Source organism: Crotalus tigris, unplaced genomic scaffold, assembly GCF_016545835.1.
Source record: "Crotalus tigris isolate CLP2741 ecotype Arizona unplaced genomic scaffold, ASM1654583v1 scf7180000018247.43258, whole genome shotgun sequence".
Taxonomy (NCBI): Eukaryota; Metazoa; Chordata; class Lepidosauria; order Squamata; family Viperidae; genus Crotalus; species Crotalus tigris.
In genome coordinates this window covers 13,886-39,371 of record NW_024096903.1, presented here as the reverse complement: position 1 = coordinate 39,371, position 25,486 = coordinate 13,886, and the positions used below count along the sequence as shown (strand labels likewise).

The 25,486-nt window shown below is 47.6% G+C and overlaps 1 protein-coding gene across 1 annotated transcript; it reads right to left on the bottom strand.

Moving 5' to 3' along the window:
- Window positions 1-14,643: 14,643 nt before the first annotated feature.
- LOC120310648 (nuclear receptor-binding factor 2-like) lies at window positions 14,644-19,787 on the bottom strand (the record flags this gene model as incomplete). Its single annotated transcript, XM_039349288.1, has 4 exons — window positions 14,644-16,069; window positions 17,389-17,429; window positions 18,195-18,279; window positions 19,764-19,787. Coding segments are annotated over 4 exons (873 nt in total), but the record flags the coding sequence as incomplete, so codon positions are not given.
- Between the last annotated feature and the right edge of the window lie 5,699 nt (window positions 19,788-25,486).

The window sequence follows — 25,486 nt, the reverse complement described above, 5'->3', positions numbered from 1 at the left end:
GAGCCCCGGCCGGGCCCGGCCCTGCCACGGAGCCCGCGGGTCTCCTCGCGGGGAAGGCCCCGTGGCGCTCACCAGGTTGAGCGGCGCCTCCATCGCCTCCATCGGCCGCGGCTGACGGGGCATCGGCGGCGCCGGGCGGCCTCCCCGCCGTCTCCTTCTCCTCCCTCCCTCCCGCGGACGTCTCCCCCGCGCGTCCGCCCGCCGCGACGTCACTGCGCCGCCGTCCGCGGCCGCCAATCACCGGCAGCGCCAGGCCCGCCGCCTCTGATTGGCGGGATCGCCTCGCGCGCGGCTCCCTCTTCGATCGGCCCAGCTAATCACGCACGTCACCCCCGAGGGCGCCTGGTGCCCTGTTTGGAGAACCCAGGCCCGGAGGCGAGCGGCCCCGTACATCGGCCTCCCCGTCCGGCTACTTCAGCGTCCCTCCGGGCGTCCAAAACCCGGGGCCCCAGCTGCCGTGAACGCCTGCCTCGCGGGGGCCGCTGGGAGTCGTAGTTCCTCCGCACACTGGAGGGCGCGCTGGCTGCTGGGAGTCGCCCCACTTCCGCATCCGGAGGCTGCAGAAAGGCGAGGGAGCGAGAGGGTGCCGGAAAATGAGCGGCGTTGTCCTTGCGGAAGGAAGGAGCTACTTCCGCCCCACGAGCGGGGGAGGGCGGGAGTTCCCCGGGGCCGCCCCCTCCTTCCTCCGGGGGGGGGGAAGGGGCTCAGTTGGGAGTCCCAAATGAACTTCTCAGTGTGGAAATTTTTCCTGCAGTGAAAGGAGAAAAAGGAGGAGAAGGAGGAAAAGAAAGAAAAGAAAGGGAGGAGGAGGAGGAAAAGGAAGGAGGAAGATCGCTCCTGATCTGCGCTTCTCACTCTCAACCGTCCCGTCTCGGAAAAGCTTTCATCTTGTTGGTTGTGTTTGAATTTAGCAAAAGAAAAAAAGCTAGAACAAAGGAACACGCGGGCGTGGCTTGGTCATTTTGATCTGCAAATAAAGTAAAACGTTTAAATGGGCAAAATTTACATCTGGAGACTTAAAACTATTTTATGCCTGAGCAAAATTACATCCCCCCCCTCCCCAGTTCAAACTGTTATTGTGAATGCTGCATTTTGAGCCAGAACTTCCGAGGATTCGTTTGAGCCTCATAAGCCTTATCAATCCCTTTCCTTTTCTCTCCCAAAAACGTATTCATACTGTGAAGCAAGCTCTTTCCTACACAGAGTACCCCCCCCTCCCAATTCCTCGTGCATGGATGTTTTGCAGCTGGCCAAAGTGTTTTCTTTTTCTGGGTTCATTCTACCTTTGGATTCTGAATTTGGCTCTGCACGCTGAGTTTTCATAACCCGCTGACATTCTCCATTTGCTCAGTTTCCACAGAATTCATCAGGGAAAGATGCACTTGAAGAAAAGCTGCATTTTTCTTCTATTGCCTACAATTTATTTAACATGTTTGTATGGTGGTCCATCTCACATACATGACTCCATATTGCTAACATTAAAAAACAATAAAAATAGTAAAAAAAAACCTCCCACAAGTTTAAAAACAACAGCAAACTGACTACAACCAAGACCATGAAATTTGCTTGTCCGTGCTATCAGGGCTCCAGGCTTGACAGCAAAACGAAGTTTTCAATGCTGTTTAGGGCCCAGCAAAACTAACCTTTGGAGGAATGATGGCCTGCGCCCTGGCAGCAAAGGGTCTCTTCTTTGGCCTCGCCTTATGGCTCCCTGTTACCGAAGGGACCCCAGCACGTCTCTCCCGATGGATCTTTCAGGATAGGTATGGTCCCACAGGATACTTATCTGGAAATACAACACTTTGCTTGTTAAAAGGGCACATTTTCATTATTTGGCTGCAGACAAATACATTCTAGTTAAATTCTATGTAGGAATGTCATTAGCTATACCAGCAGTCAAATTACTACTGTCAGACATAAAATTCTCAGCTTTATAAACTCCCTTTTGCTATTGCTGATCAAATTAGGGGTTGTTTTTTTCTGAAAGAAACAGTTCATCTTGTTGCAGTTGCAAAATGTATCAATTTATGGCTAAAATAGACAAAGGCATTAATGTGCAAACAAAGTACTTCACCCAAAATTGATATCATATTAGAAAGAAAGAAATACATCCCCTTCAATTCTTTGCCTCTTTTTAAAATAAGAATAGGGAGGCAGCAAAACTAAACCACTTCCAGACAACCAGCTTTATTGTGCTGTTGTGGAAGAAGAGTACTATGCATTTAAAACATGAACAGAAACTTACTTTGAATAAAAACCCATTCAGGCAGATGTGATATATTGAGAATCGGGAGTTTGGCATAGGTTAACCATGCATTCCGCATACCAGGAGGAGAACAACACACACACACACAAACACACACACACACACACCAGTGATCCAGGCATCATGTCTCCCCTCTCTTGAGAAGAATCATCAGCCCTTGAACTTGAAATGGTGCAAGTCCCAACAAAACTAGAGAGTGCAAAGTTGAGGCCGGTTGAATGTCTATGGAGATTCTCAATCATCCAGGTCATGGTTGTCCCAAAGGAGTTTTTTTTCCAAAAGGCAACTAGACTTTCTTGGTCTTTTTGTTTGAAAACATTTCACTTCTCATCCAAAAAGCTTCAGCTGGGCAGATTAGCAATTTTGGATCTCCACAATCCTAAGAAGTGAAGAAAAGCTATTTTTAAACATTACAGTACATGGAAGAGAAGCTCCTTTTGCTGTGGTGCTTCCATTCCCTTGGGAATTCCCAATTGAAATGGGGTGAGGGAAGAAGATGCTAAGGGTTCGCAAAAGCCTGAAGACCCATTTCAGATGGCTCAGCTACTTAAAGTATTTACCAAAGCAAGGACTCTGATTCAAACTTGGGGCCAGGAAAGAAGTGTTCTTGATAGATTCATACAACCACTTGCAGATTTAATACTTTCTCCCTCTGTCTTACTATCCCTCCCCCCCCCTTCAAATGTGCAATTTGCCAGTAGCGTTTGGGGAGAGAGGTAGGGGAAGTTCCATGCAGGCAAATCCCTCCTGAGGAAGGTTGTGCCAAAGCTGTTGCTCTGTTAAGGGAGCTGGACAACGTTCTGCTAGTGATCTTCCACCTGGCCTCTTTCTAAGGCTCAGCATGGAAATGAAAGCACCTGGAATACTCAAGGTGAAAAGTAGGCACTTCAGATATGAATCTAGACATTGAAGAAGTTGATTTAATCCAGGGGGAAAGTGGTTATTTCTAGTTTAATCGTCTTTGCGGAACTCATGCGATTAAAATTGAGAAGGAGGTTGGACTAGAAGACCTCCAAGGTCCCTTCCAACTCTGTTATTATGTAACAATTGGCTCCACTAGTCCAAAAAATAAAGTAGGGCTCAAGGTCTTTAAACTGATTTTAAAAAATGAGGGCAAATTTTAATGACCGCTGCAAATTAAAAGATTTTCTTTCAGTGTTCATTTTTATAACAATATAAATAGCACGGTAAGCTCCTAAAAATATTTTAACACATTTATTTCTTTTTATTCCTTTAAAAACCTTTTGGATAATAGTCAAATTTGTTTAGATTTAATAGCTGAATTCAAAAGCAGAAGATTAAATGACTAAAATGTTGGTGGTTCTACTGCAATGAAAGAAAGGCTATAATTTCACTCCAGAATGGCTGCTCTCCATGTTAACGTGGCATTGATATCCTCCCAGCTGGTGGTTACTAGTCAGCATCGCCAATTGGCCCCATTAACGAGGAGCTTCCTGCAGGATTCCACATTTCAGAGAGGAATTTGAGAGTAGGAGGAAAGTGTTTCTTTGCTCTTTCACCTGTCAAACTCCTCACTTGACCCGCAGGGACAGTCCTCTTCTTAAAGAGACGGAATTCTTCAACCCACACTCTGCCTGGCACGGGTGACTCTTTCTCTCCTCTTTGTGCCTTAGAGTTTTGACTGGGTTGGGTTTTTTTCTCTTGACATGTCGCTGAAGACAAGCTTCTCCATTGCAAGGCTCCATAACCTCCCACACAGTGTCTTTCTACCCCAGAGAGAAAACGGGGCTTCCTTTCTTTCTGAAGAGCCCTTTTCAGACAAAAGAAATTTCCTTTCTGCTGCTGGCACCAGCTATCTTCCTTGCTTTGCCCCCCCCCCGACACACACACACACACACACACACACACACACACACACACACACACACACACGGCAGCTCCTGGGCTTAGCTAGGAATGTCCCCTTTTCACCACCACTCTTGCTGGTGAAAATAAACATGCAGATGTCCAGTTTCTGAACAACATTCTGTAATGAAAATACAGTGAAGGAGCTTGGAAAAATCACATTTTTAAAAGCATTCCATGTTCCCCAGTGTAAGAAGTGATTCCCGAGGTTTCTTGCAACGTAAAAGAATGATTGGCAAATCAGTTTTAATTTGTGGGATAAGCATCTCTTTGAAGCTCAAGTTCTGCCCAGGCTTCTTGCTTATGTGATGCTTAATAAATCTGGGCCAAATTAAAGGTGTTAGGACAACCACCTGCCCTCATGGTCTGGTATGGAGTAAGGAATTATCTTTGGTCACAACTTCCTGGATTTTGCTGCAATGCCTGATATCAGCTGTGTGGGAGAAAGTTATTCAGAATTATAAAATGGGATAAGCTGAGGTGATAGAAGAGATGCAAGGGGAAGGACGCCATAGCAATAGTTGAAATGCCTGATTGTGCTTTGGGGCAACAGGCAGTCCAGCCCTGGTTGTTCGTGACAAGCCCCATGATAGGAAACGCATCGGTCGTGCCTTGGCCCAGTTGGCACTGAGCCTTGGAACTGGCCCTGCCTCTGTCTCACTGTCTACCTCTGCGGAGGATGGAAGCAGCATCCAGCTCCTCTTGCAGGCAGCCCTTGGGCCTGACGGACCCTTGGCTGTGGCTGCTCCTCGGTGTGTGCCAGTCTCTCCTCAACTAAGGGGCAATATTGCCTCATCCGTCATGATTTACTTAATGTTTTCTGAATGTAGCTATTGTTGATTAACATTTAATGTGAACATATCATATGCCTGATATATTATTGCAGCCATTAATCAAGTAATTTTATTAATGAAACGTAGGAAGGAGCCAAGTCTTTGGCATACTTCTGTGAGTGATTATTAAAGATGGTAGAAAACTGAAGCCAATTGTTCAGAGTGTCATTAATACCCATTTATTTTCTTTAGTGTACAGTGTCGTTAGATACTTTAACCTTAGTTAAGTTTGATGCTTAATTTGCTGAAGACACTAAATATTAATAAGCCTGAAATTACAAAGTGTGCTGTGAACTCACATAATGGGCAGATGTCTCACGCCATTTCTTAAATGCTTTGAAACCAATGCACTGTTTCTCTGGCAGAATAGCAAATGTTTCATGCAACACTCTTGAAACCAAATCTTCAGTTAGAATAATGGAGTTTATATTTTTTTGTTTCCAAAAAGGGATTGCCACACATTTCACTTGGTAAGGAAGGCTGACCCACAGGCTCACCAGCCACCCCCGGCCATCCAAAAGAGGTTTGGGGAAACTTCCCAAGAGGCCGTCCGTTCAGCAGACACATCGGCCGTTCTCTTTCATTGAATCTCCTGCCCACCGCGAGCCTTTCGGGCAGGCTCAGCCAGCGTAAACATGTTTGCCTGCTCCTTTTGTCTAAAAAATTGATGGTGTTGTTGAATCATAACTCACCACAAAGGCAGTGTTACAATGCGGTGTTGACTAGTGTGTCACTTGGCGTCCTGTCGGAGAACAGCAAATCTCCCCACATCTGACTCCGGGTCCTTCAGGAGCTAAATGACTTCTTGTCTGACCCTCCCCCCCAAGCCCCAAAATCCATTGAGTAGCCACCATCTTTCCCAAGCAGAAACCATGCAATAAATTCCCCAACAATGCTAACTAAGGTCAGTGAGCTCCCAATTATATATCCCCTCTGGGCCAATTTCCTCACCTTGGTGGGGAGTGGTTTACAGGGCAAAGGAGGACTTCTCGTCTGCCCTAGGAATAAAGATGAAGGCCTCCGGCAGTCGAGCTGAGTTCCCAGGGGCTGCGTCCTTCGGCAGCCATATAGGACTGGGACTAGGGCTAAGGCTGACGTGCCGAATTTACACACACACAAACTCTCCACAGCAGACTGTGGGCAACTTTTAGCTCACACTTGAAATGTTGCTACGAAAGTTCCAGAAACCAACAGATGACTTGAGTCCTGTTTCAGTTTAATGGGGTTTCATAAATATCACTATTTCAGAAATATATTATTTCTTGCCATAGACTGCAGCAAATGGCAAAGAGTGCCACAGTCTATTTTATATCTTTTAATATCTCTGCATTAGAAATGAGTGATTACTTTTTAATATTATTGGTGATCACCTATCCCCTCCTGTAAAGATACATTTCTTGGGTGATTTTATTATATGGTTAATAATAGTACCAATAAGCTCAGGTTTCCTTTGAATAAAGATGATGTGAAACAATACCTACCCTAAAGCATCTTTAATGTCATTATGGAACGGTAGGAGTAAATTAAGCGGTATTTAGCCACCAAAGTCTTTAATTTCATTGCATTTGAGTGGGAATGAGACATTATGAGGTCCAATTTAAAAAGTCACTGATGTTTTTACATCAGAGTAGGAGTAAATTAAACAAAACCACTCCTGAACTGCTAATACCATTTTAATTGAATGTCATTCCGTTTCCCGCTGCTGCTCTGATGAGGCTCCTAGAGCTGACCAGGACCGTCGCGGCTGCTCAGGGACGGATCCAGAGTTACCAAGAAAGGCGACACTCTGGACAGGAGATTCTGAATCCTTGTAAACGTCATACAGCATTGCAATGAAATATTGAACAGAGAAGATCCAATCTGGCAAGTCTACAAACAAAGCCATTATTCTTACCTATAATTTTAAAAAGATAATATAGAGGAAGTGAATTGCAGAGATTGAATTTTAAAATGAATACACGGGATTTGCTTACTGTCAGCTGTATAATTCACTCTTTGCTTGCAGTTTAGTCTTAATGAGAAGATAAATGGGGGAAATACCAGTGAGTTTGCTCTCTCTGCCCAGGGTGACATAGAAGTGGGATTCTGGCCTTCGTGGGGGAAAAAGGCTGCCAGACGATCAGGGGCAATGAATCACATTCTGAGAACTGTGGTTGGGCCTGGGGGAACTTTGGTGCAGAATTGCAAGCTGCCCAGTCCAGCATCTTCCAGGCAGTTTGAAACTCCAATAATCTCCAGCTTCCTGGGTAGAGGGTGGGTGGCATCAAAACAGGGGAAAGGCAGTGAGCATTTAAGCAGTTATTGGATTGAAAATGTAGTCCAGAGAGGTGCTGCCTATCACTTTAAAAGCTCCACATGGCAAGAGATTTCCCTAGTGGTTTCTACTCCTCCCACCGGATCTGGCAGATTGGGGGCCAGGAGGTGTGCCTTCTCTGGCATGGTGCTGCCTCTTCCCCAAAACATAGAGGGCTCCACTTCTGTTGGCTCTGCCCCGAGGCAGTGGGGCTGGGAGGTTAATTATGGGAGTTGTGGTAGGGGTATATGTGCTTGGTGGTTTTACTGAATCTCAAGTTGGTTTCTTCTGTTTTAATGGATGTCTTGCTCTTATTTCATTTGCTATTCCGATGGATGGATGGATGGATGGATGGATGGATGGACAGACAGAATAAATAAATGCATTTCAACAGCCACCATCAACTTAGAGGAAGCCAAAAACACCACTACCTTTAGTGTTTTGCTGTAAAGTGAATTTGTAGTGTCTATTTAATTGTGCCTTTGGGATGCTTTTAACTTTGGCTCAAAGCAACCTGGTAGATCATAGCTCTGGCTATAGCTTATTTTGTTACAGATCAAATGTCCTTGACATGATTGAGGTAGATTGTACAGTTCCATTGACTAATTGTCCTGGACCAAGAACTTATTTTATTTCCTTTGTGTGGTAGATTCATGTATTTTCATCACTTCTCACTTTAGCAGCTTCTTTCCACCCAGGCTGATAACATTGTTGGGAGTTAATTGGAGTTAATTATAGTCCAATAGGCAAAGTGCAGAAGACATTTTTGTATTAGGACTTTCAACCACTGTAAACTTTCTCACCTCCAAGAAACCATGGGATTTGTGATCCTGCTGCAAGAATCACGAGGCAAAGAGGTTCCGAGCATCATGCAGAGAAGCTGTCAGTTCAAGAGATGTGGGAATAGGAGCCAGGTGGCACTATGGTGCAGGGCTCTCCTGGGCCTGGCTGTTAACTGTCGTGATGCCCTCAGCAGCAGAGGAGGAGACCAAGAGAAGCCACAAACAAGAGTTGCGATCCTGAGAAGGGCAACTCTGAACTCTGCCCTTGAAGTGGGGTGTGTGTGTGTGTGTGTGTGTGTGTGTGTGTATGTCTGGGCATCACAGAATACGTTGGAAGTGCTGTGTGGCTTCCTGTGTTTTGTGTTTCCAAAGTGGTAACGTTAATAAATTCGGGACAATTATGCACTTGTCAGTGGCCCTACTTGATGGGTCTACTTTCCTGGTACATTGAAAATGGCAAAAATTAGATAAGTCCTGACAGTTCTTCTCACAGCTCAGTCTAAACCCAAAATCAATAGGAAGGACTTCTTTCTTTCATTTATGGGTGCAGCATGCAAAAGCCAGCCAGTATAGATATTCCTAATACCTAAGTGTTTGTGTGTGTGTGTGCACAAAAATTTCATTTTAAAATTTGGAGAAAAGATAGTTGCTCACTTAGATCTTGATATTCCTCAGAGATGCATAAGTGCTTAAGCATACACAAACAATTCACACCACCCACCTCTTTGTAAGTGGTTTCCTTTCTTGATAATGTCCTCCTTGTGGGTCTTAAAACAATGAATGTCTGTTAGCCAGGCAAAAGTTGATGATTAGTCAGAAAAGTCTGGACTTCATCGGCAGGACTTCTTGTATCATCTCATCAAGCGCTGCTTTGTCATGATTTGTAGGAGGGGCCCCACCCAGCACAGAGGCACCAAGAAGGGAGGCAGCTAATTGGACATGGCAGCACACAAGGCAGCTACATGCGAAGCAAAGAGGCCGCTGGCCTGGCAGGCCTGTCCGGCAGTCTCCTGGGCCTTCTGAGTGATGGCTGCCAGTGCTGGAGCTGGTTGAACATTAACCGACGACTTTGCTGATCTCCAGCAATCCCCAGCAACACCCTGCAGGGAGCGGACAGGAGAGGGGTTGCTGTTTTGTGCTTTGTCTCTGGCAGAGATGATGGTTGCTCGACACATTAGGACAAGACATCAATCTCTGATATCAAAAGGAAGAAGGAAGCAGTATTTGGAAGGGAACCCACCACCCCAACCGGGCCGGTTTTCACGGTCTTGCAGAAAATCTGTTTTTGTCATCGTCTTGACTAAAGGTTGTAAAAGGAGGAAGCCTGCTGTCAGAATCAGCACAGCTATTTTCCTCAATAATGCTGAAACATCCGTATTGCATGAAAAGCAGCAAATAACAGATTTTTAAAGAGGAAAGTATTTGTCATCCTTCTGACTCCGGCTAATGGTAAAAGGACTGGTTAAGATCACTTGTGACTGTCTGGTCCTTTCACAGGTGTAAAATGGGGGGGGGGTTATCATTATTCTGTGTCAATCCCGCTGATAACTTGCTTCCAAAGGAGGGCAGAGTGAGTCGGCTTCAGCAAAAATCCCAAAAGGTCTTCTTTAGAAACGGGTGGGCATGATGGCAGAAGTGTCCGTGGCTGCCCCAGTGTCCCTCAGATCCAAGGAGTGGTTCACCTGGAGAGAGGTGGTGGTGGAGGGGGAGAAAGCACGGGGCTAGGAGGATGTGGGACAGAGAAGGACAGCAAGAGGAGATCCTTTCAAAGCAGACCGGGATTCCTCCCCCAAAGACTCTGTGGCTCACAGGCCAACAGTGAAAACTCTGCTGGCTGGGCTTAGCTCCTTTCTCCCCCCCCCCCTCTCTCTGCAAGCCCATCCTGATGTATTTGTGTAAGATTCAATGTACGGTGTGAATCCAGAGAATGAGTTAACTCAATTAACTCAGTTAACTTATCCTGGGCTGAGATCAGAGCCCCTGGTCTCCTTTAATTGATGCTGAAAGCGCTCCCGGCCTTTCCAGGATCCCTCAGTGACCATCCTTGAGCAAAGACGCTTTTCTCTCTGGAAGAGCCGCGTTTTATGAGAGGTTTTAATACGATGATCAGTGTTATTATAGTCTTTTGGGGAAATACTTCCTATAGACTCACTTTAGCGGACAACCCCTCCCACCCTGCGTTGCCAAAGTGGCCAGGCACTCCATGGACAAGTCCATAAAGTCATGAGTCCTTTGAGAAACACATTGATATGTTTTTGAACATATTGAGGCTTTTTTGTTCTCCGCCTCCTGCTTGCCTTCTGAAATGGTTTGAACTTGTGAATACAGACCAGTTCCAAAGACATCAGCGCCTATCGCTTCTCCCGTGCTTTCTTCTGGCATAAAGTTATCCTGAAAGCTCAAACAGAATCTTGTAGGAAATAACTTCAGCACCGGCTCCAGCAGTCAGCAACAAGGCTTCCTCGGCTGCTCCCCCCCCCCCCAGCCTGCCCCCCCCCCGTCATCCAATGTTTTTCAAGATAATAAATTCCTCCAGAAGGGATCCTTAAGGCAAGACAACGAACGCTGCTCACGCTGAAAAATTAGCAAAAGCTTCTTCCGTGTTGCTAATGACTTGGTCAATTGAGAATGTGTAATAAAGCTCATTTTGGTTTGTTGTTGAACTTAGCTGGCTTAATTCCTTGGTGTAAAAAATATGAGGTTTTGATATTCCTGCTTAGAATAATTGACTCATCTGAGCCCCATTTGAACCCCGTGATTCATGGTTTCTCAAATTAGTAGGGACATAGTTAGGCTAATCGGTGGATGTAATCAACAAAGCCTTTGCGGAGCCTTTTGCAATAATAGATTACGCTGTCAAATAGAGCATCTCTTGTTTCAGTTACGATCAGGCAGAGAAGCCCAATTAAAAATCCTCATTAGCACATTTTCTTCCAGATTCGATTCTCTGGCTGGGCAGGGGAGAGAGAGGGTGCGACTGAAATGAGTCCACTTGAAGTATGCTCCAGATTCCCTTTCCTTTCTGTCCCTGGTCGCTCCTCCGGGCTGAAGCCTTCCTCCGAAGCATCAAGCTTTTCAAGGACCATCTATCTTCCTGGGCCATCTCCCCACCCACCTGGCCTGAGCCACTGTGCTCCCACTGCTCAGTCCCGCTCTATGTTCCCAGCCTTTGTTTATTTTGTGATTAATCACCCCTTGGACTGGTCTCTTGGCAGGGACAGAAAAGGGGCTACTCCTGCAGGTGTGTCTCTCTTGACCAGTCCGTGCAATCATGGGCTTTCGGCCAGGGCTTTGTTTGCTGCTTCTCAGAAGCCAGAGGAATCCAGCTGTTTCCAGGCCTTAATTCGGGATTTACCAGTCTGGGACTCCTGAATAGATTGAGCTCAAATTCCCACGACTGGCTGGCTTGGATTCCTGGGATTGTGAGACCATCAAAATATCGAGGAGGTGGGATTTTACTTTGGCTGATCTCAGAATACTCAGAAGGGAGAGAAGTGGAGAATAGGGCACTAGAGGGAAATCCCTGGACTGCTCCAGAAGCCAGGAAATCAGTCATCATTGCAGGTGAACTAAATGTCAGAATAGGGCTGGAAGGGACCTCGGAGGTCTTCTAGTCCAGCCGCCTGCTCAAGCAGGAGACCCGAAGTGGAATTTTCCTCCAAAGGGATTTTCCCATGTATTTTACCAGGAAATATATATACGGCGGCCTAGAAAAGTAAGTGCCCCCCTAACCATACCCAAGCACTCCGAGTACATTGGCGATGTCCATTTTGCTCTAGGAGTTCATGGTGACGTAACCCTAACCCTAAGTGGGATTTTCCTCCAATGGGATTTTCCCATGTATTTTACCAAGAAACATAGGTAGGGCAGCCTAGAAAAGTCAGTGCCCTCCTAACCATACCCAAGCACTCCGAGTACATTGGCGATGTCCATTTTGCTCTAGGAGTTCATGGTGACTTAACAGTAACCGTAATTGGAATTTTCCTCCAATGGGATTTTCCCATGTATTTTACTAGGAAATATAGATAAGGCGGCCTAGAAAAGTCAGTGCCCTCCTAACCATACCCAAGCACTCCGAGTTTGTTGGCGATGTCCATTTTGCTCTAGGAGTTCATGGTGACGTAACCCTAACCCTATTTGGGATTTTCCTCCAATGGGATTTTCCCATGTATTTTACCAGGAAATATATATACGGCGGCCTAGAAAAGTCAGTGCCCCCCTAACCATACCGAAGCACTCCGTGTTCGTTGGCGATGTCCATTTTGCCCTTGGAGTTCATGGTGACGTAACCCTAACCCTAATTGGAATTTTCCTCCAATGGGATTTTCCCATGTATTTTACCAGGAAATATACATAGGGCAGCCTAGAAAAGTCAGTGCCCTCCTAACCATACCCAAGCACTCCGAGTTTGTTGGTGATGTCCATTTTGCTCTAGGAGTTCATGGTGACTTAACAGTAACCGTAATTGGAATTTTCCTCCAATGGGATTTTCCCATGTATTTTACTAGGAAATATAGATAAGGCGGCCTAGAAAAGTCAGTGCCCTCCTAACCATACCCAAGCACTCCGAGTTCATTGGCGATGTCCATTTTGCTCTTGGAGTTCATGGTGACGTAACCCTAACCCTAATTGGAATTTTCCTCCAATGGGATTTTCCCATGAATTTTACCAGGAAACATAGATAAGGCGGCCTAGAAAAGTCAGTGCCCTCCTAACCATACCCAAGCACTCCGAGTTCGTTGGCGATGTCCATTTTGCTCTAGGAGTTCATGGTGACGTAACCCTAACCCTAATTGGAATTTTCCTCCAATGGGATTTTCCCATGTATTTTACCAGGAAACATAGATAAGGCGGCCTAGAAAAGTCAGTGCCCTCCTAACCATACCCAAGCACTCCGAGTTTTTTGGTGATGTCCATTTTGCTCTAGGACAGTGGTCTTCAACCTTTCTAATGCCGTGACCCCATAATACAGTTCCCCATGTTGTGGTGACCCCCAAGTGGGTGTGGCCACCAATAAGAGGGAGTAGGACAGCTAGGGAAAAGGGAAAAAAATGGCGGACAGCGTGGTTTGGCGACCCCCGTGAAATGGTCGTTCGACCCCAAATGGGGTCCTGACCCACAGGTTGAGAACCACTGCTCTAGGAGTTCATGGTGACGTAACCCTAACCCTAATTGGAATTTTCCTCCAATGGGATTTTCCCATGTATTTTACCAGGAAACATAGATAGGGCAGCCTAGAAAAGTCAGTGCCCTCCTAACCATACCCAAGTATTCCGTGGGCCGGCAGTTTGACACCCCTGTCTTATATACTCTTCTCTAAACTGTTTCCAAAGTCTCAACATCTTTTTTGAAAAGCAGTGAGAAACTCTTGTCCTGGGAGTCGTCGGTGGTAATGCTACGGGACGGAAAACTGTGCCCTCCTGGAATCCCCCCCTTCCTTCTTCTGGCTGGCTCCTCTGGCCATTGTTTCTCTTCCAAGCTGCTCTTGACCGACCCCCCAGCATATGGGGGGGTCTGCTGCCCAGGCAACCCCCTCCTGAGAGTGGTCGTTTGGGGCAGTTTCCTTTCCATTGGGGATCCTTGTGGACAATCCTTTGGCCTATCTTTTCTACCCTTTCTCTGGGAAACCCATATTCCCAGGTTTCTTCAGCCAGACATTTCAATTCTTGCACGGTTCGTCCCATCATTCTCGGTACCCCCCCCCCCAATCCCACAGCTGTCCTTCGCAAATCTCCATTATCCAAAAACTCCATAGGAGGATAAGAGTTATAGAATCAATTGGTTCTCAATGGTTCTCAAATCAATACATAGGTCTAAATCGCTTTCCTTAAATACGCTTCATGAGCTACATTTTCTTTGAGTTAACAACTGCAACAACCAGCTGAATGTTTTGAGGCCGAAGCCATGTTAGAAATTGTACGTACATTATGAACAGAGAGGATCAAGGAAAAGTATTTGGAGAGGAAATTAGTGGAGCAAAGAAAGAGAGAGAATGAAATTTCACAAAATGGGGCACTGAATGCAAAGCTTGCTGTTTTGAACATGGAACTGACTATTTTGAGCACCCGGAGCATGATCTAAGCTGCAATAAGCTTGCAGAATGCTCCAAATGGGTCAAAATGAAACTCTTAACCAGACCCCAAGCTTTTTGTTGTCCCACTGCAATTAAGCATTTCTTTAAAAAGTACACTTTCTCTGCTGGGCTACATGTTTTTACTCAGAAAATAATTTGGTGTTGGAACTAGAACTGGGAGATCATAACAGTTTACTGGATGATTTGGGTGCAATCATTTCTCTCTATTGCTGGATCTATTAGGGCTGATGCTGTGGGGGAAAACTAAAGGAGAAAATGCAGATCAATAGACAAATAATACTGAGAAAGGAGATTTCACAGATGCTTCAATGTCCTGATATTCAGAATAAAATCATTGTCTGGAAAACATTAACAGGGGCCTGGTTCAATCCTTGTCATCTTGGAATAATTATCAAAATGATGTCTGTTAAAATCTTCAAACATCCTACTGCATAAGGCAGGCTACTGTCAGATTCAGTACTGGAATTCTGAAACACAATACTTGCATGTTAAAAAGAACAAATACATGATTCAAGATAGACCTGGAACGTTTTATTCTTCGTCAACTATGCCCTCCTGTCATGCAACAACAATTATTCTTATCTATTTGTTTAGAACCATGTTTGTTTCATATACAGAAAACATATTATGAAGCACCCTGATTATGTAAACAAATCAAACTATTTCAGCAGAATTAAATTTGGGTCCTTAAAAATATCTGGAAATTTAGCTTTACTTCTGATTGACTGAGATTACAGTACTAGAAGTGCAAAGTGTGGCACACAGATCCATCCTGCAAAGGGAGAGAAACAAGAATTGTTGACTACTTTCTGTGCATAATTAAAAGAAACAGCAATCCGATGCATGATAGAAAGTGTCTTGCATTGCCACGTGGGATTTACCTTACTTTATGGCATAAAGTGATCCGTTACACCCAAAGAACAGTCGAGAGAGAGAGAGAGAGAGAGAGAGAGAGAGAGAGAGAGAGAGAGAGAGAGAGAGAGCGCCCCGCAGGACCTTTGGCTCAAGTCTCCCTCCTTCAGTCCTTTGGCTTGAAGAAAGAACAAAGAAGGCTCAGCTTTTACCAACGATGGTAAATGGTTCCACCTTTGCTTCACCAATTCATGACATCAAGCATTTTTTTCACTGAGCAAGTCAGTTACGGCTGTCTCAGCAGCGTCCCTTCCCCAAAGCGCAGGGGGAACCCACCTCCCCACCAATGGTCTTCCTCCTTTAGCTGTTCATGAGCCCCTTCAGGAGATCCTCCGAGAGCTCCACCAGAGGGAACTCCGGGGAGGGAATGTCCAAGGGTGGAAGGCTGGGGATGGGAATGTCCTTGGCCTTCCCAGCACTGACAGCCAATTTCTGCCAGGGGGTGGCGGCGGCGGCAGCGGCAGGTTCCGAAAGCTGCTGGAGGCCCCACAGCTCTGACTTTTCCACAAAGTCAGCATCTGCATCCAGCTCCTTTTCCAGGGGAGACTTCAGCAGCCTGGCTCTCTCAGCTTTTAACTGCTGGTTCTCCCGTCTCAGTCTCTCATTTTCAGCAAACAGCATCTCCACGTGCTGTTCTAGGACTGCAATTTTGGTGGCCTGCTCCTCCATTTTCATCTTGTCATCCTTTGGAGGTCTGTTGTTCATACACACTTCCAGAGGCGGCTCCTTCCTCTTCTGAAGCAGAAAGAGCAATGTGTCTGGATCCCTGTCCAAGACCCCACGGAACCCTTTCCTTTCCTTCTCCGAGGAGGGCCTGTACTTGAGGCTGGCAGGCGTTCCGTGTTGGTCATCAGGTTCCCCAGCTGAGGCCTTAGAGGAGCTCTGCAGATGGGCCGTGCTCTCTTTGTCCACAAGAGGGCGGATTTTTAATCTTTCGTCCCTTTTTGCTCTTTTCCATTGTTCTTGGATAAGGGGGATCTGTTTCAGGTGACTCTCCCTTTGCAGTTCCAGGGATAATTGGGCCTGCCGAGAAACAAAAGAATAAGTCGCCTTTATCAGCTTCTCGTGGAATGAGTTTTGGCATCTGAAGAAGTTCGTCTTTATGTAAAGCAAGCAACGATGACACACACAGCTGGCCACCCCAGCCCAGCCTTTCCCTCCAGACTGCAGCTGAGGAAGGCTGGTCTTCCTCCCTGGAGAAGCTGGCATCAACCCAGTGGCGAGGAGTTCCACAGGAATAGGAGTGAAGAGCCACACCGTTTGAGGTGGCTGATAAATGATTTTACTTTCTTTCCCCCTGAATTAACTGAGGGCTGCCCAGTTCCTGCACAAGACAGCGAACAACAGTGAGGAATATTTGTGCTCAGACAGAAAATTAACTGACCAAACTCAGCAGTGGGTAAACTCTTATCGTGGGTAAATCTCTATTGTATTTAGCTGTTTATTTGTATGCCAACTTTATTATTTTTTACACGGAACTCAAGGTAGCGACCTCCCCAGCACACCTTCCTCCTCCTCCTCCTGTTTCCCCCATCACAGCAGCCCTGTGAGGTGGGGTTGAGAGGGAATGACTGGCCCAAGGTCACCCAGCCAGCTTTCATGGCTAAGGCAGCATTTGAACTCACAATCTCTAGCTTTCCAGCCTGGTGCCTTAACCATCGGACCAAACTGGCTATTGATGCAGCAATAAATATGCGAGGCATACAAGCCATAATCCCTCCAATATCTGTTATTATTTAAGTGCTAAATTCACCAAAATTAGTACAGGAAGCCCTTGACTTTCAACCATTTGTTTAGCAACTGTTCAAGGTTACAGTGATGCTGAAAAACTGACTTATGACCCGTCCTCGCAGTTACGACCACCACAGTCACAACCGATACTCTGGCACTTGCCAACCAGTGTGTATTTATAATTGTTACAGGGTCCTGGAGTAACATGATCACTACAGGTGACCTTCTCAGTTGAATTCCAGCAAGCAAAGTCAATGGGGGAGGCTTGCTCAATAAGCATGGCAATTTGTTTAACAACTGTGGGAAAAAAGGTTTGAAAATTTACACAACTTGCTTAATGGCTGCATTGTTTAGCACTGAAAATTCTGAGGCCAAATGTGATCATAGGTTGAGGACTGTCTGTTCTTTGCTGGCCAGACTGGACGGGGCTCCCTTTCTTCCCCTCGGGTATGCTGTTTCTTTCTCATTTCCCTCTTACTATGTCTTGGGTCTCCCTCCCCCCCTTCCCCCCCCCACCCAAGCGTCAGGTGCAGCCAAGGTTCCTGGCTGGTATCCGAGTCCCACTGAGGATGGTTCATCGCTAGAGCAGCCGCTGAGGAGGGAAACCTCACCTGATCTGACTGAGTCAACTTCATAGCTTCCAGAAGATACGCTGCATAAGACACAAAATGGTGACATAGTTTAGAGAGGCCCGCTTGCGCAGCAGCCCTTCCCCATCTGAAGCGATCTGGAGGACGGGTGACTCGGTCAGGCAGGGCTTCTGCAGCCCTCTGGCACAGACCAGGGAGGACAAAAGGAGCCCCCCTCCTCCACCCACGGCAACTTTTGATAAGTGAATGGAAAATCACCTTAATTTTCAAACTTGGATCTTCAAGCTATAATTGAAGTACAACTTGGCAGTCAAACTGCTTTCTGCAATCCCTTTACAAGCAACATTGTGAGAAGACCGTAGCTGTTGATTCACTGTAACAATTGTGATTCCGTTTCCGATGACACACTTTTTATTTTTATTTCATTTACATCCTACCTTTATTATTTTGATAAATAATTCAAGGCGGCAAACACAGCTAAAACTGCTCCCTCGTCTTATTTTCCTCAAACAACCAACCCAACCCAGGAGTTGAGAGAGAGAGAGAGAGAGAGAGAGAGAGAGAGAGAGAGAGAGAGAGAGAGAGAGAGAGAGAGAGAGAGAAACTGGCCAAAGTCACCCAGCTGCCATTCAAGCCAAAGGCGGGACTATAACTCCCAGGCTCCTGGTTTCTAGCCCGGTGCCTTCACCACTTCACCCAAAGCCAGACTTTCCACTGTGATCCTTGCCCCTGACCCCGTGACGATCTCACCGGCTCACCACCCTGCGCTGACTTAGCTTCTAGTAGGGAGGCCTGGGGGATTCAAGCAAACACTCACGAAGGCTCACCTGCTGCCTTTCGGTGACACGAAACGGCTTCCTCATACTTCCCCACGGCCAGCCAGCGGTCAGCTTTTCTGCTCTGCTGATGGGCCTAAAAGAAACCCACAACCCAAGCCTTTAAGACACCAGGAGAGCTTGTGGCTGCTTGAATGCCTCTAACGAGAGAGAGATCTGCAGATTAGCTGAACCTGTGGGATGACATGTACATGACTTGCTTTCTACCAAACCACGCCAGAAAGGTTTGCCTGCCTGGATGCCCACTGTCTGGGCAGAAAGCTAAGGGAGCTTGCAAAGTGGATCACAAGACAGGAGAGGGAGAGTAAAACAAGAATAAAATAGACACACAGAACCCTTGTGAAACAGGAACATCTAAGCTGGGCTGGGCGTCTAAACTGAAGCCATTCACACCCCATGTTATCTCTTCATGCAAGAACATTGCTCCAAAATATTTTGATTGTTAATTTAAACATAATTTAAGTCTTTGTTTATAAACAGCCAATTCTCTGGGTTCCTGAGGGAAGAACACAATAACTCCGAGATTTATCACCCAAATAGGTTAAGATAGATGTTACAGGTGGGTCCTCAATGTACAACTGTAACAGATATTGGAATTTCCATCGTACGTTATGAGGTTGTTAAGCTGAGGCACAACCAACCTGATTTTACCATCTTTGTTGCAGTGGTCATTAAGCAAATACCACAGTTGTTAAGCAAGTCACTGCATTCCTACGGGCACAAAAAAAGCTGGGGTCCAGAAAAAGACATCGTGCGACCGAGGAACTCTGAGCAACAGGCCATCAAAGCAAGCCACTTGCCAACTGCCTGAAATGCAGGCACGCGATCACAAGTGGGTGCATGTGCTGCCATCAGAGCTTCAGAACCGGGTCATAAGTACCTTCTGGGGTACTTGGTCGCTAAGCAAGGACCGCCCGTCTTATGACCTGATGGGAGTCTGACCAGCTGCATTTTGCCTCAGATGCGGCTTCTGCGTCTGTCTCCAAGGGCCGTCCTGGCCCCAGACAGCAACACTCCAACTGGGCGAGGGGCCATCTCGGTCCAGGCTCCAAGAAACCTCCGTTTTCCCCAGACACGGGAGAGGGAGGCGGCCCTCCGGCCTGCCATCGGCCACGGGTGGAGAGGGGAGGACGGCGGGGGGGCCCCCACGGATCCAGCCTCTCTCCGGGGTCGGGGCAGGATTTGGACCACCGAGGAAGAGGAGGAGGAGGGGGTTTTGCCGGTTCGTCTCCCGATTCCTCCGCCGCGACTCCGGCGGAGTAAGAAAAGGGCCGGGCTCTACCCCCCCCCCTTCCACCGGCACCCCCAGGAGCCTCGCCCGCCGGGCTGGAAGACGCCGACCCGCCAAGGGGCCGCCCGCGGGCACCCGGGGAGGGCGGCTGCCTCCGTCGCTCGGGGGGGGGCGTCTTTGAGTCAGGCCGGCCTCCCGGGCACTGGGGAGCCCCCCCCCTCCGGGGAAGGAAGAGCTGCGCAGGGCCGTTAGCAAAATTGCAAGCCGGACTCTGCAAAGACCCGGGTCTCCTGCTGCCCCCAGAGAGACCTGCTTTTCCGTTCTCTTACCTGGAGAGCAAAGGAAGGAATCTCCTACCCTTCCTAACCCTGACTTGTTTTGGACGAAGGTCTACAAAGTTAGATGGACGGCGAACAAAATAGTAAAAGCCATTAGTTGCAGCTTCTCACGTCTCATCCCTTTTATCCATCCTTTAAATGATAAACCTAGAAGGGAACGATAGGTTATACACATTTTCAAAATAAACTGCATTTATTTTTATATTGATCGTTTCTTAATAAAAATGCACACAATTTCAAATAGAGATTTGATACTGCACCTATGTTAATACATAGGGATCTCTAAGAAATATAGTTTAGAAACATCAAACCTAAATACAAACCTACATACGTACGATCTCCTTAAAGAAATAGCAGGGCGGGACAAACAAAACTATTCTTGAATAAAAACACCTGGATTTGCTTGAAGGGGGCGAGCGGGGTGCACTTTCAGGAGGAGCAACCTCTTAAGGGGTAACACAGGGAAGCGCGATACGACTGGTTCTTCTACACCCGGGACTCGGGCGCTGGGAAAACACCATTCAACGGCTGCCTTGCTTGGCAGCCTTCGAGGAGACCCCCGAGACGGGTCGGAACCCCCTTCCCGACCCGGACGCCAAAAAGCCTGGAGCGTGTCCCGCCGGCCCCGCCTCTAAAAAGGAGCTTAAAAAGCAGGGGACCGTGCTGCGAACGGACAGGAAGTTGGGGACGAATTCGCCGGATGGACAGGAACTCGGCCGTACTGGGAACGTCGTCGTCGGTGGTCACGCTACGGGACGGAAAACTGTGCCCTCCTGTGGTCAAAAACGGGTACTGCGGTCGCCGAAAAAAATAAAGCTTTTAAATGGGATTTTAAGGCTATTTATTTCCCCCCCGTCTTTATTAGTAACCTCTTCTTAATATTAATAGGGCGACGGGAGGCCCTTTTGCCATTTTCAAAGGTTTATTTCTTTCGGTGGCTGCTATACCCGGCTTGGCCACGGGAGGGCACTGTTTTCCCCTCCCTTAGCGATAGCGGCATTGAGGCCGTGGAAAAGGCCTACGGTGGCCTCGATGGTAAATGCTATGGGACCGGGTATTGCGGCCGCCGAGGGAAATAAGCCTCTCGAATGGGGTTTTCAAGGCTTACCTCGTTGATCGGACGTGGAGTCCGCCCTGCCCAGAAGGTCCCCGGAAAAAAAGGAAGTGGAAGGACGATCAAGAAGGACGGACCGGAAAACGGCCATATTGGGAAGGTCGCATGTCAAAGACCCCGGGGGACGGCGAATTTGAGCGGACAGGAAGACGGCCATATTGAGGAGGTCTACCCGAAAGGAAGTAGGGGGGGAAGATTAACAACGAAAGGGACGGAAGTCGTTTACCGCAGCACCTGGGGGACGGCCGACACCGACGGACAGGAAGCCCGCCGTCCAGAGAGGGCCTCTCGCAGATTACTCGTCAAGAACCAGCCGGCCGACATGCGCAGAAGGCCGAGGGAAGCGGCCCGTCCCTTTCGGAGGAGCATAGAGTGGCGACCCTTTGGCTGACGCTCTGCGCTTTGGGGCTTAGCTTCTCGGTGTCCCGATCCTGGGCAAGTGGCCTACGACGGCCTCCCCGTTAACGCTATGGGACGGGAAACACTGCCCTCCTGTGGTCAAAAACGGGTACTGCCGCCGCCCAAAGAAATAAACGCTTTTGAATAGCATTTGAAGCTTATTCTTCTCTATTTTTATTCTTAACGCCTTATTATTAATATTAACGTGGCGACGGGGGGGCCCGGTCGGTGCGACACGGGCGCAGAAGAAATCCTGGTTCCAATCTTAAACCGAGTTAAGGCCTATCGTGGCTTATTCGTATTAATAAGGTTTTAATCATCAAGAATAATCATCTTAAAGAGGTTTATTTATTTTTCTGGCCGCAGTATCTGATTTGACCAGTTTTCCGTGCCTTAGCAGGGCTGGCTCAGGAAGTCTGGGAGTTGAAGTCCACCAGTCATCAAAGAGCCAAGGTTGCCCCCTCAAAGTCAGGCATTTTTGTCTGAACATTTAACTGAAATTTAAGTGGCCCAGACTCACCCAGCCGGCTTTCATGCCTAAGGCAGGACGAGAATTCAGAGTCTCCTAGTCTCCAGCTTGGAGTGCTTTTATTTTTTTTAATTTTAAATTTGCTTCCCCACCACGTTCTGGAAGTTGAAGTCCACAGGGTAGTTGCCCAGGCTGACAAACATGCTCTACCTCATCTCCAAGTCAGCACAGGTCCTTCCCAGGCTGGTGACTTGGACAACTTCAGTTTGCCTTTTCCAGGGTTGGATTCAGTTTCAAGGTTTTATAGTCACCATGATAATCATGGGCTTCTCACAGGCCCCCAACTTATATGCAGAGCACATCATGAGAAAGACAGGGCTAGATGAAACAACAGTTGGAATTAAGATTGCCGGGAGAAATATCAACAACCTAAGATATGCAGATGATGCCACTCTAAGGGCAGAAAGTGAAGAGGAACTAAGGAGCCTCTTGATGCGGGTGAAGAAAGAGAGTGCAAAAGTTGGCTTGAAACTCAACATTAAGAAAACCAAAATCATGGCATCCGGCCCACTCAATTCCTGGCAAAGAGATGGGGAAGAAATGGAGGTAGTGACAGATTTTATTTTTCTGGGCTCCAAGATCACCTCAGATGGGGACTGCAGCCAAGAAATTAAAAGACGCTTGCTCCTGGGAAGGAAAGCTATGGCAAATCTAGAAAGCGTACTAAAAAGCAGAGACATCACCCTGCCAACAAAAGTGCGTACAGTCCAGGCCATGGTTTGCCCAGTTGCAATGTATGGCTGTGAAAGTTGGACCATAAGAAAGGCTGAGCGCCAAAGAATGGAGGCCTTTGGACTATGGTGCTGGAGAAGACTCCTGCGAGTCCCTTGGACTGCAAGGCGTTCAAACCGGTCAGTCCTAGAAGAGGTCAACCCCGGCTGCTCTTTAGAAGGCCAGATCCTGAAGTTGAAACTCAAATACTTTGGCCACCTAATGAGAAGGAAGGACTCACTGGAGAAGCGCCTAATGCTGGGAAAGATTGAGGGCAATAGAAGAAGGGGACGACAGAGAACGAGGTGGTTGGATGGAATCACTCAAGCAGTAGGTGTGAACTTAAATGGACTCCAGAAGATGGTAGAGGACAGGAAGACCTGGAGGAACATTGTCCATGGGGCCGCGATGGGTCGGACACGACTTCGCAATGAACAACAACAACAACAAAAGAAATAAACCTTTTTAATGGCCTTTTAAAATGACGGTATTCTCTATCTTTATTAACGGTATTAACACCTTATTAATAGGGCCAGGGGAGGCCCGTTTGCTGCAACGCAGGCGCGGAAGAAGAAATCTGCTTCAAAAGTTTGCTAAGCTCACAGATGTTCAATTCCTAATCCTTCATTCTTTGCTCTAAACGAGAATAAAATAAATTCTTAAACCTAGTTAAGAAAGCCTAGGATGGCCTAATATTAATATTGTACGAGTCGTACAAAGAACATACAGACTGCTATCCAATTTGGAGTTTATTTTATTCTTGGTTAGAGCAAAGAATGAAGCAAAGAACTGACAAGCTCTGCTAGTGGGAAGGCTGTCCCTCGCGCTATTTCCCACCAAAACTGCAATATTGAGAGGAGCGGTGGCCATCGCAACCTCCCACCCTGTTTCCCGCTTCCTCTTGGGGTTTTTACTGGGCTCCCAACCTTACTCCATTTCCATCCCTGTCTCTTTAAAAGGAAAAGCCTTAACCTCACTGAAAGTGGCAAAAAAAGGGGAAACTTACCTGTTTCCCCCCCCCCAGTTCCTTCTTAACAGCCACAGGAAGGGGGGGGGTCACCCATCCGGCGGAGGCTCTAGGCTGGAAATCCAGGGAGCGTGACCTCCTTTCTCCACTGCCTCTTCCCAAAAGGCTGAAGCTTTCAGCCGGCAGGCGTCCCCACCCTTCCTCCTGGCCGCTACATCAGTCCATGCAGCTGTGACTGGGGGAAGTTAGCAAAATTGCAAGCCGGACTCTGCAAAGACCCGGGTCTCCTGCTGCCCCCAGAGAGACCTGCTTTTCCGTTCTCTTACCTGGAGAGGAAAGGAAGGAATCTCCTACCCTTCCTAACCCTGACTTGTTTTGGACGAAGGTCTACAAAGTTAGATGGACGGCGAACAAAATAGTAAAAGCCATTAGTTGCAGCTTCTCACGTCTCATCCCTTTTATCCATCCTTTAAATGATAAACCTAGAAGGGAACGATAGGTTATACACATTTTCAAAATAAACTGCATTTATTTTTATATTGATCGTTTCTTAATAAAAATGCACACAATTTCAAATAGAGATTTGATACTGCACCTATGTTAATACATAGGGATCTCTAAGAAATATAGTTTAGAAACATCAAACCTAAATACAAACCTACATACGTACGATCTCCTTAAAGAAATAGCAGGGCGGGACAAACAAAACTATTCTTGAATAAAAACACCTGGATTTGCTTGAAGGGGGCGAGCGGGGTGCACTTTCAGGAGGAGCAACCTCTTAAGGGGTAACACAGGGAAGCGCGATACGACTGGTTCTTCTACACCCGGGACTCGGGCGCTGGGAAAACACCATTCAACGGCTGCCTTGCTTGGCAGCCTTCGAGGAGACCCCCGAGACGGGTCGGAACCCCCTTCCCGACCCGGACGCCAAAAAGCCTGGAGCGTGTCCCGCCGGCCCCGCCTCTAAAAAGGAGCTTAAAAAGCAGGGGACCGTGCTGCGAACGGACAGGAAGTTGGGGACGAATTCGCCGGATGGACAGGAACTCGGCCGTACTGGGAACGTCGTCGTCGGTGGTCACGCTACGGGACGGAAAACTGTGCCCTCCTGTGGTCAAAAACGGGTACTGCGGTCGCCGAAAAAAATAAAGCTTTTAAATGGGATTTTAAGGCTATTTATTTCCCCCCCGTCTTTATTAGTAACCTCTTCTTAATATTAATAGGGCGACGGGAGGCCCTTTTGCCATTTTCAAAGGTTTATTTCTTTCGGTGGCTGCTATACCCGGCTTGGCCACGGGAGGGCACTGTTTTCCCCTCCCTTAGCGATAGCGGCATTGAGGCCGTGGAAAAGGCCTACGGTGGCCTCGATGGTAAATGCTATGGGACCGGGTATTGCGGCCGCCGAGGGAAATAAGCCTCTCGAATGGGGTTTTCAAGGCTTACCTCGTTGATCGGACGTGGAGTCCGCCCTGCCCAGAAGGTCCCCGGAAAAAAAGGAAGTGGAAGGACGATCAAGAAGGACGGACCGGAAAACGGCCATATTGGGAAGGTCGCATGTCAAAGACCCCGGGGGACGGCGAATTTGAGCGGACAGGAAGACGGCCATATTGAGGAGGTCTACCCGAAAGGAAGTAGGGGGGGAAGATTAACAACGAAAGGGACGGAAGTCGTTTACCGCAGCACCTGGGGGACGGCCGACACCGACGGACAGGAAGCCCGCCGTCCAGAGAGGGCCTCTCGCAGATTACTCGTCAAGAACCAGCCGGCCGACATGCGCAGAAGGCCGAGGGAAGCGGCCCGTCCCTTTCGGAGGAGCATAGAGTGGCGACCCTTTGGCTGACGCTCTGCGCTTTGGGGCTTAGCTTCTCGGTGTCCCGATCCTGGGCAAGTGGCCTACGACGGCCTCCCCGTTAACGCTATGGGACGGGAAACACTGCCCTCCTGTGGTCAAAAACGGGTACTGCCGCCGCCCAAAGAAATAAACGCTTTTGAAT